The 12847-nt window shown below is 40.6% G+C and overlaps 1 protein-coding gene across 2 annotated transcripts; it reads right to left on the bottom strand.

Annotated features, from left to right (window-relative positions):
• Positions 1 to 466: 466 nt before the first annotated feature.
• Positions 467 to 12561, bottom strand: josd1 (Josephin domain containing 1). Of its 2 annotated transcripts, none has more exons than XM_085415844.1 (5): positions 12419 to 12561; positions 11002 to 11865; positions 10767 to 10895; positions 8280 to 8474; positions 467 to 1908 (listed from the first exon to the last, which is right to left on the bottom strand). In XM_085415844.1, exons 2-5 carry the CDS (start codon positions 11370 to 11372, stop codon positions 1809 to 1811), a joined length of 795 nt encoding a protein of 264 aa, XP_085271970.1. In that variant the 5' UTR covers positions 11373 to 11865; positions 12419 to 12561; the 3' UTR covers positions 467 to 1808. The 2 variants fall into 2 exon arrangements, with proteins under 2 accessions (XP_085271970.1, XP_085271971.1); XM_085415845.1 differs by having other exon boundaries at positions 12315 to 12550.
• Between the last annotated feature and the right edge of the window lie 286 nt (positions 12562 to 12847).

Consider the following 12847-nt stretch of genomic DNA (forward strand, 5'->3'; position numbering starts at 1 on the left):
AGCTCCAGTGCTACTGAGGACTGCTGTGGTGGGGACACTCGCAAGCCAAAGTAAGAGGTAGGGTGGGGGCTACAGTGGGTTGATAACTGTTGTGTCATCTGCGTGAAAGATCACTTTGAAGACGTATAACAAATGTTGGTGGCTCTGAGTAGAAGTCGTGATGGAGGGAAACAAAATTATTTCCTCATATGCATGATCTCTCGTTAGCTGGCGTACAGAGCCCAACTGGTATCTGACTTAACTGATATTTTTAGACGACACTCACCTATTACAGATATCTCAGTATCAGTATATAAATGCCATCTGATATGTGCAGTAACCTTTGTTTTTTTAAATATTACTGTTTCTTTAAGGAAAATAATGGAGAAAGGGATGTGTCGGGCAATTACGGCGACATTACAGAGTTTTACACACTCCCATTCTTTTGCCTTTAATACAATGCCATATTGCACCTCAGCAGATCTGAATTAACAACAAAAGCAATTCCTCCTCTAATTTGACACATGTATTTATATGCTGTATATGTATATGTAGAATACATATACATAAAAAAGCAACCCATCAGGAACAAATCGGCCTCTACAAAATATGGTGAAGTTTTTTCATTTTGTAATATGGAACAGGCTTTGCTGGTACACTTTTATCTATCCTTTAGACTTACATTTGAAATGTCACACTAAATTGATTATTATATGTAAAAGAATCCTGCTAAAGGTAAACACCACCTTTTCGGATATGCAAACTTAACTCTGTTGCAGTGATACTCTAACTTTGGGAGCTTATATAAATGTGATTTGGTTTTTTTTTAGGGAAAATGGACAAACTGAAGGTTGATGACTCTTGTGCTGACCAGTGTTTAAGCTAAATTAAAGCTGGACCCATTATGATTAATGATTGATTTAAAAGGAAAAAACAGTCATGGGGCATTGGCTTCTTAATCAAGGCATGCTATAAGAAGTTTGAGACTTCAGAAAAACTGGATAGGTGATGATGGTATGTCTTGCTTGACTGAAAATTAGGCGAACATCCACTAGAGGGTCTACTTGGCCAGGGTGCTGTTGCATTGCTTTGTTGCCATATAAAAGTGTTGTGTTGGCAGAGCCTCCGCAGCAAAGGCTCTGTCTGTGCCAGAAATGTTTGGGAGGTGTTGAAGTATACAAACTTGGCAACGTGATCACTCACCGATTCTTACCAGTGACGTGAAAAAGACAGAGATGGAGTCACGCTGAGGCAACGAAGGGCACGCTTTGGTGAAAGTGATACGGACAAAGAGAAAGAGAGCTTTACAACACGAAGGGAAGGACACAAACACAAAGTCACATCAGTGAACGTCATGACAGAAGCGGGGAGGATCACTGAAGGAGACAGGCACATGAACATAGCAGTTTTCATAAAGCCTGAACTCGAATGACTTTGGAAACTAGAAAAGTAAAAAGGGAAAAAAACAAAATCAAAAGATCAAAACTGACATTGAAAATATGCATCAATATAAAAAAAATCCACAAGAATAGCAGAAACAGGATAACACTTCAGAAGTCTTAGCTGTGTCGTGAGAAAGAGTGATTCTTTGATTCTCCCTGTATGTAAAGTGTTTGCTTCCTTCATTGCATTGTATCTCGCCAGATAATTGTCCAGCAATGGCTGTGTAAACAAAACCTCCAAAAAAGGTGTGTGTGTGTGTAGTAGATATATATCTGCAAGTGTGCATCAAAGGGGTTTGGCTGAGCACAACAATGCTAGTTCCTCTTCCGTTTATTCTGCGATTGGACTGCTGGCCCAGTTAGAGCTGTGGTAGGCTGGTTAAACCCTTAGCCATCAGATCGCCATGTCTGGTGCGCCTCCACTTCCTCTGAGACGACTAGCAGGAGTTCACAGTTCTTCCCTCGTAGCTGCTGGTGGAGAAACTTCCTGAGAATGTGATAAAAATCAAACAAAGAATTACATTTTTTTAAATTAAAGTGAAAGTGATTAAAGTGAAACAACAACAACAAAATTAACAAGGTGTACGCTGATGTAAAGCTTCAATGAATTATTTTTTAGCCCAGCAGAACAAGTTGTAAACCACAATACAAGTTGTAATTCAAGTTGTTCAGGTTCAGTGAATAGCTTGAAATGAACTGCCAGAGGTTAAAAAAAAGTAAAGGTTACCCAAAACTAAAGAAATAATGCAATTTTTCTTAAATGAATTATACTAAAAGGCCTTTTTCATGGAACATAAAATGGGTTAACAATTTAAACTGTTCTGCAGCAACGGAGGTTTATCAAGCCTTGAAACCTGGTGTTCCAACCCTCTGTCTACATAAACACTGGAACACACTGGATCCATACCCTCTTGAGCATCGGTTGAACAGTATTGCGCTGCATAAAATAGTGTGTTGCTACAAAAATGGTGAGAAAAAGGCAATTAATAATGGAAGATGTCTGGCGCACCCAAAGCCACACCTGAATCAGACGACAAGTTTCTGAGAGTTAACAGCTTGCGTGATAGGCGGCTCAGAGGACAACAGCTTCAAGCACAGCTTAATAGTGGTCGTAGTAAGCAAGTCTCAGTCTGAACTGTGATGAGGAGACTTCGAGCGGACAAGTTGCAGCAAGAAAAATATAGTTAAGACGTCAGAATAAGACAAAGAGGTTTGCCTGGCCATGAAACATTGCCAATGGACTATGGGCAGAAATCTGTGCCATCAGAAACTGAATTTGAATAAGTTAAATTTGAATTTGAATTGCTCAGATTGAATCTGAATTGTAACTTGAATAAATGCTTTTGAAAACCGAATTTGAATTAGTCTAATTTGAAATTGAATTTATGGTTTGAAAATGATCATCACTAAATTGAAATTGAATTTTATATTTTGAAAATGAATTGATTTGCTTTGAAACTGCATTTTATCCTTTAAAAATTCAGCTCTCGAATAATTTCAGTTTCACTTCTCACCATTCAGTTTCAGTTCTACAATTCAATTTCAGTTCCAAAATTCAGTTTTTTGGAACTTACATCCGGTTCCGGTTCAAGCGCAGATTAATAGAACTACGTTTTACTAGCGGACCGAAAGTGTTACTGACGGGAATCTACAGCGTCTTGAGCTGAATTAAGACTTCAGAAGTCATTCGTCATGTCGAGTGACCAGCGGATAAACTCTCAGGTTGGTAATAAATGTATTACATGTATAAGAACAAGCGTCATGTTAACAAATGATAGCCGTACGGTAACTTTTATGCTTATTGTAGCTGCTAGCTAAAAACGCTAATTTAGCGTAGTTTGCCCTGAATTCAGCTTTGACAACAAATATGATCGACTGTTTCTAGTAGAATTCCAAAGTTGTCATCTTGGACCCTCTCAGAGTACCCCCTCTGTATGCTTGCAGAGACCCCTACAGTAGGGAAACATGCAAAACGGTGTCCAAACCTTTGTATTTTAGCTTTATGTCTTACACAGCATCCCAACTCTTTAGCTAACTTAATAACTTTAGCTAAAGTGAATAGTTAGTCTAATTCATTAGTGCAGCATTACTGGATCACCTCTGTTTGAAGTGATATAATATGATATACAACTTTCACTGTGTTTAACTACCATAATAATTCTACTTAATTAAATTTTTTTTTTAAACATACTGCTCCATTAATATGTTTGACAGGCTGAAGTTGTCGGGTCACCTCCTAAATCGACCATCTTTTACAGGTGTTTTGTGCCAGAAATGGAGTGTCCACTGAAGACTGAAGATACTGAATCTCTACGCCTTGCAATCCATCCCTCTTGTGCCTTCATCTAGACAAGAGACATTAACTTAACCACTCTCATATGCTCTGTACCTACATCACCTTCCCTGACAGTCGTAGCTTGGCTCATCTGAGGGTGAAATTATAAGAATGTGTTATTTTGCAAAGTGCTCTCTAGGGTTCCTAAATAAAATATGGCATTGAGGTCTTTTGAATTAATCCCTTCTTCTGAAATATAAGAACCTCTCCTGGTTTTAATGGCACTTTGGATTTCCTTACTTTCTGTTCCACTCCCAACCCCAAATAGATGCTGACAAGCTGCCACAGTAACATGGAAGAGGGAAAGAAGTTGGAAAGGACTACTACAAATAAACCTAATGCCTAACAATGTAAAATAAGAACAATAATAAAGATAAGATGAAGTAACAAGTTTTTAGTTTTTTGTTTATTCCAAATGATCATCCAGATGTCTGTGACATTTGATGACAAACACCATAATGGAAGGCCTTAGTCATCACATGCTTAAACTCATATTTTTGCATATGCTGAACAGGCAGTCAGACATGCTGTAACTGTGGGGTAGAAAACAGCATAAACACCATACGGCAGGGGTCTCAAACTCCAGTCCTCGAGGGCATGGAAAAGTTGCATGACACTGGCCCTCGAGGACTGGAGTTTGAGACCCCTGTCATATGGTTGAACTGCATGAAGACTCTGAAGTTTCTCTTCTCTTCTGGCAGGACAGGAATGTGGCCTTGTCCTGTGAGCCACTGTAAGGATGTACTTAGAGTAGAACTGGACTGTCACCAGCCTCAGGCTCTTCACCCTTTTCAAAGACAAAGAAGTCATTTAGATAAAATATTAGATATTGTTTACCTGTAAATGCACAAAGTAAATTTAGAAATGTAATTATTGTTAAGAGTGAACAAGCACTGATAGTGTAATCTACAGCTGTGGCCAAACGTTTAGAGAATGAGAAGTGTTGTTTGCTTATTTACAAAGTTTGCTGTTTCAGTGATAGTTGTATATCATATTATATCACTTCAAACAGAGGTGATCCAGTAATGCTGCACTAATGAATTAGGCTACCTATTCACTTTAGCTAAAGTTATTAAGTTAGCTAAAGAGTTGGGATGCTGTGTAAGACATAAATAAAGCTAAAATACAAAGGTTTGGACACCGTTTTGCATGTTTCCCTACTGTAGGGGTCTCTGCAAGCATACAGAGGGGGTACTCTGAGAGGGTCCAAGATGACAACTTTGGAATTCTACTAGAAACAGTCGATCATATTTGTTGTCAAAGCTGAATTCAGGGCAAACTACGCTAAATTAGCGTTTTTAGCTAGCAGCTACAATAAGCATAAAAGTTACCGTACGGCTATCATTTGTTAACATGACGCTTGTTCTTATACATGTAATACATTTATTACCAACCTGAGAGTTTATCCGCTGGTCACTCGACATGACGAATGACTTCTGAAGTCTTAATTCAGCTCAAGACGCTGTAGATTCCCGTCAGTAACACTTTAGGTCGGCTAGTAAAACGTAGTTCAATTAATCTGCGCTTGAACCGGAACCGGATGTAAGTTCCAAAAAACTGAATTTTGGAACTTAAATTGAATTGTAGAACTGAAACTGAATGGTGAGAAGTGAAACTGAAATTATTCGAGAGCTGAATTTTTAAAGGATAAAATGCAGTTTCAAAGCAAATCAATTCATTTTCAAAATATAAAATTCAATTTCAATTTAGTGATGATCATTTTCAAACCATAAATTCAATTTCAAATTAGACTAATTCAAATTCGGTTTTCAAAAGCATTTATTCAAGTTACAATTCAGATTCAATCTGAGCAATTCAAATTCAAATTTAACTTATTCAAATTCAGTTTCTGATGGCACAGATTTCTGCTCATAATGGACCACTGAAGACTGGAAGATGGTATTATGGACTGGATCAAAATTTGAAATCATCACACAAGATATTTGTACGGCATCAAGTAGGCGAAAGGACAACTGTCAAACATGGAAGAGGAAGTGTGATGGTCTGGAGCTGTTTTGCTGGACCCAGTGTCGGTGACTTGTACAAAGGGTGTTACCACAGCGCCATGCAGTACCCTCTGGTCAGGGGTTCATCCTACAGCAAGATGATGACCCAAAACATAAGTCCAAGCTATACCAGAGCTACCTCAGGAAAAAAGAGCAAGACGGTAAGCTTGAAAACATGGAGTGGCCAGCACAGTCTCCAGACTTAAAGCCCATCAAGCTGGTTTGGGATGAACTGGACAGAAGAGTGAAAGCAAAGCAACCTACTGCCACACATTTATGGGAACTTCTGCAACAGATATTGTAAGAACTTTTTGAAGAATATTTAATTTCTATTGTAGAAAGAATGCCACGGGTGTGTTCAGCTGTTATATCTGCCAATGGTGGCTACTTTGATGAGTCAAAAGTTTAGAATACATTTTGGTCTATAAATTGATTCCATGATTTTTTTTTTTTACTCCAATTGCTTATTTCTACTATGCTTTCATCTTAGAGTGCAATGAGACATTAAACTGCATAATTTTCAATTCTAAAACGTTTGACTGGTAGTGTATGTCTGATTAAACCGTGTCTTTTCCATGCATGCTCAACTTGCACATAGAGGCTCAGGCAAATAGTCTTTTGCACATTTACAACCACATGCTAACATGTTCTTTTTTAACTTTATATTTTCAGTGTACACTGAGGGCCATGGGAGCATTGCGATTTCAAATTCCTGTGTATAACTCTACATATGGTCTTCAACAATAAAGCTGACCTTGATTTGACTTTGTTAGTATGTGTATAGAATGGGCAATGTCACCAAGTTTGTCAGAGTAAACCACGGTGTGCCCACCACGAGACTGCTCGTAACAACAAACCTAATCAAACACTTGAATTACCCTTGACCAGCTGAACATGGACATTTTAAAGAAGCTAACAAAGGAAAAGTGATTAAAGTGAAAGCTATCCAGAGCTTAGAGTCAGCCTCGGTATGATCAGTGAAAAACCCCAAAAAACATTAAAGCAGCCAACAAGGAAAACTTGTTTGGTTAAATGTATAATATATATAAATATTTGTTATTGATATATACATATCAATAACATATCAAATATATCAGGTAAAAGTGGGTGTACAACAACCCATTTTAAGTTGTTTATTAGTTAGTTATTTGTACCTCTTCTTAGTAGCAGGGCTCTTTATTTTTATTGCTTAGGGGAGAGAAGATTCTGCAACGCGTGCACCAGGTATAGCGGAATGGTTCAGTTTGTCCCCAGTATACCTTTTTTGCTTTCTTCTGACCACTACTCATGCTAGGGCCTTCATCTGGGCTGGAATTTTCTCCAGGACGCAGGTCATATTGACTATGTTTTCTTTTAAAATATTTATCTATTGCTATTACACGCTGCATTATCTCACATGACTATTATGTCATTTCTTCTTTATTTTCTTCTGTTTTACTGGCAGTTGGCAGCCCATTTAATTAGAGCAGGAAGTTGTACTGCCCTCTAGTGGAAGAGAATGTACCTGTTCTGCCCGATCGCTTTGAGCAGCGGTCCCCAACCCCCGGGCCTCGGACCGGTACCGGTCCGTGAGTCGTTTGGTACCGGGCCACGAGAGTTGAGGCTCAGGTGTGAAATGTATGGTTTTCAGGGTTTTCAGCGTTATTTTGTTATCGTTTTTATCGTTAACTCGATTTTCCTGGGTCTTTTCACGTGTGTTATGAATAAATCTTCTTTTTTTCGGTACCGGTACTAGTTTTATTTTGTTGTATTTATCCGCGACACCCTAAAGGCCGGTCCGTGAAAATATTGTCGGGCATAAACCGGTCCGTGGCGCAAAAAAGGTTGGGGACCGCTGGCTTAGAGTACTAATCAGGTGGAACCAGATTATCTTCCACAGCACACCTGATCATTTCTCGCGGCACACAGTGGTTGGGAAACACTGGTCTACAAGACACAGCCCTCTGCCCTGACCTCTGTCTACACTTTCTGATGAGTTTATAATCTCACTCATTCATTTCAGGACATATGTAATAAAACATTAAGACTATATGGTAAAGTTAGGTCATTCTAAGTAAGTAGCATGAGGTTTTATCACTATAATAGATGGCTAGAACATTTTTGTGGATCAACATGGCTGTCTTGGGCCTTTACAGATCCTCGAGTCATCTAGAATCGTTATGAGGTACATTTCGTCATGAGATGATGAGCTTGATGGTCCGTGCGGCTGTCCGCGTGCCTCTATCGTCTACAGATTTTACATTACAATGCAATAACTATGCATGCACCCCAGGCAGCAGACTTCAAAGAACTACAACAGGAATAACTACTCATCTGTGATGCATTAGTTGTCCATGTACATGCAGAGCATCATCAAGGCTTCACACTTACTTCTAACATGGAGCTAACTGTACATTTCTCAGCTAGATCCTCTCCACTGGCACATCTATTAGTTTTTAAAACTTCATGACAACAAAATTATAAAACAACACAGCTGCTGCTGCTGCTACACATGCACACACTCCCCATCCCTCTCACCTGAGCTCATCCGGATTGCCAATTGGTTGAGGGCTACGTAGCTTGGAGTCCAAGTTGTAGTAGACTCCTCCCACCTCTCTGACGCCTATCCAGTGCTGGCGCTTAAGCGGCAACCGGAGGGGCCCCCAGCGCAGATTGGACGGTACGTTCAGGATGAAGCCCTCCACGTTGGACAGTTCAATATTGCCAACATCCCTAAAAAAATATATATTTTTAATAATAACAATAACAACAACAACAATATTAGTAACACTAATAATACATATATATTACATGACTATTTGAAAATATTTGTATTTACTTTTTTTAAAGATTTTTTTTTTTGGCCTTTATTGGATGGAGACAGTGTAGATTGAAAGGAAAGTGGGGATTGAGAGAGGGGAAGACAAAGGGCTGCGGGTCGGACTCGAACCCGGGCCTACTGCTCTCCAGCCATACAGCATTTTTGTTACCTGTCATTATTTGGGCTTGCATTTACTTGAGCAATATATATATATATTTATTTTTACATTGAAACTTTCAGCTATGTTCAGATAAAATGCACTTACAAGTGTAGTCACAACACAAAGGTCCATTCTAAGTCAGGAAGTCCAGAAAAAAAAACCCTGTGATAAACCATCCGCAGTAACAATCACAAGCAAAGCTATTCAGCTATGTACAGGACATCGCAAGAGACTGCGTAGAATACCAGAGAGAAGCATTCTTGCAGCCAGAAGTTTAAACAAACCAGGAAGGCGTATCCATTTTCAAATGAAACAAACAGGTTATATGGCACACATGCTTACGGCACTGCAAAGCACTCTTGATTTTTTATCAGTTCCCATTGATGACTGTAACGAACACTGTGTAACTCAACTGCGCTGACCTTTGTGCAGTTTGTGTAGCGACATGTGTTGCAAACTTTGCATCTGTCAAAATTCAAAACTGTCATTAACTGGCAAACGAAGACTGAAGTGGAGACTGTGAAGTTTTAGTGCTTGAATGCCTGCCACACCTACGCTCCAGTATCAGAGCACACTTCTAAACACAGTTGACTGTACACTGATGATAATACTACACGAGGACAACGATCAACCAATCAGATTTAATAAAAACTCAGAGTTTGTGGGTTTTCTGCTCCAGAAAGAGAGCTAACTTAAACTCGGGGTCTATTATTGGAGTAACAGACTCTGAGACCGCTGGCAGGTTTTCTTCAACAAACTCTGAGCACATACTGAAATGTATTAATTTAAGAAGTTTACAAATATTATAATCCCACTGATATGTTAGCTTAGTATTTGTTCTATTTAACCTGAGTGCTTATAGAATTGATCTTTTCATCTGTGATTCTGTGGACAATAAGTCATCTCTGAGGCTGTCTGGTGAGGGTTCTCGTTGAGGGACATTCACATTTCTGGATTAAATCGAAGGCTCTGCGTTTTCTTTACCCAATGCTGGTACCTTTTTTTTTTCATTACACATGCTGAACTGCTAGAAAAAACCTCAAGAGGTTTTTTTTAACCTGCTCTGTGGATCAGGGCACCAGATTTCCTTGTCTTATCAATCACTTGTCCTCTCATAAGTGACCTTATTATTTTGCTCCCTTCCAAAAATAAATGATATTTATAAATACTCCAGTTGTGGGTTGGAGCTTTTAAGCACACTTTTTTCACCGTGGTCCAAATACTTAAAAATATCTTGGCTGCAAGTGTTTACCGCATCAAAAATCCCCTGTGAGTAGAGTTATAAAAACAGCCTCAGGTCACAGGAACTTCATAAACATAACCAAAGAATAAAAAGAAGTCATGTCTTCTCTTGTCGAGAAATCCAAAATGAGAGAGCGCTTAAGTGCTAGTCCATTCATCGCGTTGTTTTCTCGCCTCAGTCTCCGGTTAACGTGCCAGCAACCGAATGTTTACAACATGTAAGCATGTAAAGCCTTAGTTACATGCAAAAAAGAGGTGAATCTCCACTGTGTTATGCCAAACAACAACAGCGCGCATCTGCAGAGCTCAAAAAGAGAAAAACAGGAATGGGTTTTATCGATATAGCAAGTCTGTGTTTGGTGCTGCTGTCAACAGTCATGTAAGACTGATAATGAAGGAAGAAGGAATGCTGATAAAACCGACTCAAACTTTATCAACCACAGGAAGCACTGACTAATCACAGGGATCACTCAGGACCCTGCTGATGAGGTGGCTGAGGTGCAGATGAAAACAAGGGGTGCCTCCTTTTTAGTATTGACAATATATGTGCACTCTAGCGAGATAAGAGAGGAACAAGTGTAAACAAGTACAGATAAGCAACAATAGACTGATTGCTTTTCTTTGGTTTGGGTTTCCTCAGCCTAACATTGACTATTTTGGGAAACAATCAGGGGTAGAAGTCATGAGGCAAATTGCAGTTACAACGTAAGCAAATGGAAATAAATCTATTAAATCAATACTTCTACTAGATTAAATATGATTTATCCATGCTAAGGCTTCTTTTGTTGCTACTCCTACATACCTTCTTTTATCCCACCAAACTGCCTCAAACCCTCGGGTCTGCAGGGCTGCCATAATGACATTGACGTCATAGTTCCCGTTTCCCAGCATGCTCTTTTTGTGAGGCGTCACCATAGTGCTGGGAGAGAGCCTGCAACAAGTCGACAAAAGGGATCGTCCACAGATCACTTAGTCAGATTGTATTTACGAAACATTTTATGCACACCTTAACACTTTTAATCCACATACTGTCTCACCTCTGGTAGATCTCCTGCAGGGTGTCTCGGCTGAAGGCTGTCCCATCCTGGAAGACGTTATTGAGTGCGTGCAGGGCACACAGCTCCCGCCGTTGCTTTTCGTGATAAATGGCCGGAGGCACCAAAGAAGCTTGGGGAGGAGCTGGCGAGGTGAGTGAAGAAGAGGACGATGAGAGATCTTGCTGCTGAGTTTCCCTGGGATCCCTGGACCTCTTCTCCTCTGCTCCCACCACCGCCTCCCCTCCTCCTCCCCCTCCACTTCCTCCACCACCTTTCTGTTTGCTGACCTTCCAGGGCATGCACCCCAGCTCCTGCAGGCTGCCTCGCCCCTTCCCCTTCCACTCACCGGCTGGATACGGAGCACTTCCCATCCCTGGATGTTCACCACCGCCAGCGCTGTCGCCGCCCCCACCTCCACCGGTACCTCCTTCAGCTCCACAACTACTAATGTCAGGACACTACATGAACATCATGACAACCATTTGCGTGATAACCTCTCAGCCACTTGGAAGAGAGGAGCTTGTATCTGGAGGGAGGGTAAATGAGACCTGTGGCTCTCAAACACCGCAAAACTTTCTTTCTGTCTCTTTCCCACTAAAGGACAGATGTGCAGAAAGATCGCTATGAGTGACCAAGTATAACCAGCAAAGATACTCTAGAGACTCCAAAATGACAGACTAGTCCTCCAACAGCACAGCGGTGTCATCAATCATAGTGCCGTCACTCTTTGCGTTTTCCACTTCCTCCATCCTCTATGTGCTGACAGCTCTTTCCATCTAAAGCCTACAGCTTAGCAGGTCTTTCCATCCTCCAAGACTTGCTGACGGCAAAGCTACAGTTCCACAGGAACAGAGGAGTCACACACTGTGGAGAAAAATACAGTCAATAAGCAACTGAAATGCAAAAAATAAACACACTGTATTAAAAAGGAAAGGAAGGTCACGTGTTTTTCCTCATAATTTAGCTATTACACATAATAACACAAGTCCCCAAATCACACCTCGGATATGGTTGGTTAAAGAATAGCTGCCAAATCGGCCTAAACAACACGGTGAAGCACCACTGAATACGCTGTTACATTATTTAGAGCTTCAGTTGGTCAGCAGAGCTCAAATGAAGGGAAGGTAAACATTTCGAGCAGCTTTGAACTGGATAGAGGAAGCAAGCTGTTCACTGAGCTAGCAACATTTGACAAGAGCTACACGTTAATGTGAAGCTTACACAGCGTTAAGGAGACATAGCAAATATATTCCCCTAATAGCAGGAAAAGAAGGTTTTAATCCGTGTTAGCAGATATCTGGCGTTGTTCTTACTGCTGCTCTACGTGACTCCGTGTCTCCAGCAAACACAACCACAACGCCTCCTTTTATGATTTATAACTTCATTTTCTCTCGCCGACCACTTCCCCGCCCGTTACCTGCCGCTGGTGTCACAGCTGGGCTGCCGTAAACCGGTCTAAAACCCGAGTCTCCTCTGTCCTTTTCCCCCTAAAGGGTGCTCAGACCTTTGTCTTTGCCACTTTTTTCCTGTTGTGGCTCTCTCCTGTCTCTTTCTCCGTCCGTGCAGTCGCGGACATGCGCAGTAGCGCCTCCCTGGCTCCATATTGCTGTCACCGCCTGCGTCAGTAGACTGGAGCAGATCCTCCCCCGAGACTGCCAAAGCCTACCTTTCCCACTTTGTTCTCACCTGTAGTGCGCTTTTCATCACAATACTGCTGCACAAAGGGTTTAAATACATATGAAAATATGTTTTACCATAGGAAACATCACCTGCTGTCTTCTTAAAGCAGTTCCAACTCTTAAACTTTACTTCATGAATGGGTCATACAAATGAGGACTGCTTTAGC

The sequence above is a fragment of the Rhamphochromis longiceps genome, linkage group LG8 (assembly GCF_057381845.1).
Source record: "Rhamphochromis longiceps isolate RC_006_pf linkage group LG8, R_longiceps_female_GT1.1, whole genome shotgun sequence".
Taxonomy (NCBI): domain Eukaryota; kingdom Metazoa; phylum Chordata; class Actinopteri; order Cichliformes; family Cichlidae; genus Rhamphochromis; species Rhamphochromis longiceps.

Bases quoted from the DNA above. Each gene is read 5' to 3' on its own strand.
- josd1 (XM_085415844.1), bottom strand. From the start codon at position 11,372: ATGGGAAGTGCTCCGTATCCAGCCGGTGAGTGGAAGGGGAAGGGGCGA. The intron at 10,896-11,001 runs GTGAGACAGTAT...GACTTGTTGCAG, and splicing joins CTGCAGGAGATCTACCAGAG to GCTCTCTCCCAGCACTATGG. The intron at 1,909-8,279 runs GTGAGAGGGATG...TCACATTCTCAG, and splicing joins GGCAATCCGGATGAGCTCAG to GAAGTTTCTCCACCAGCAGC.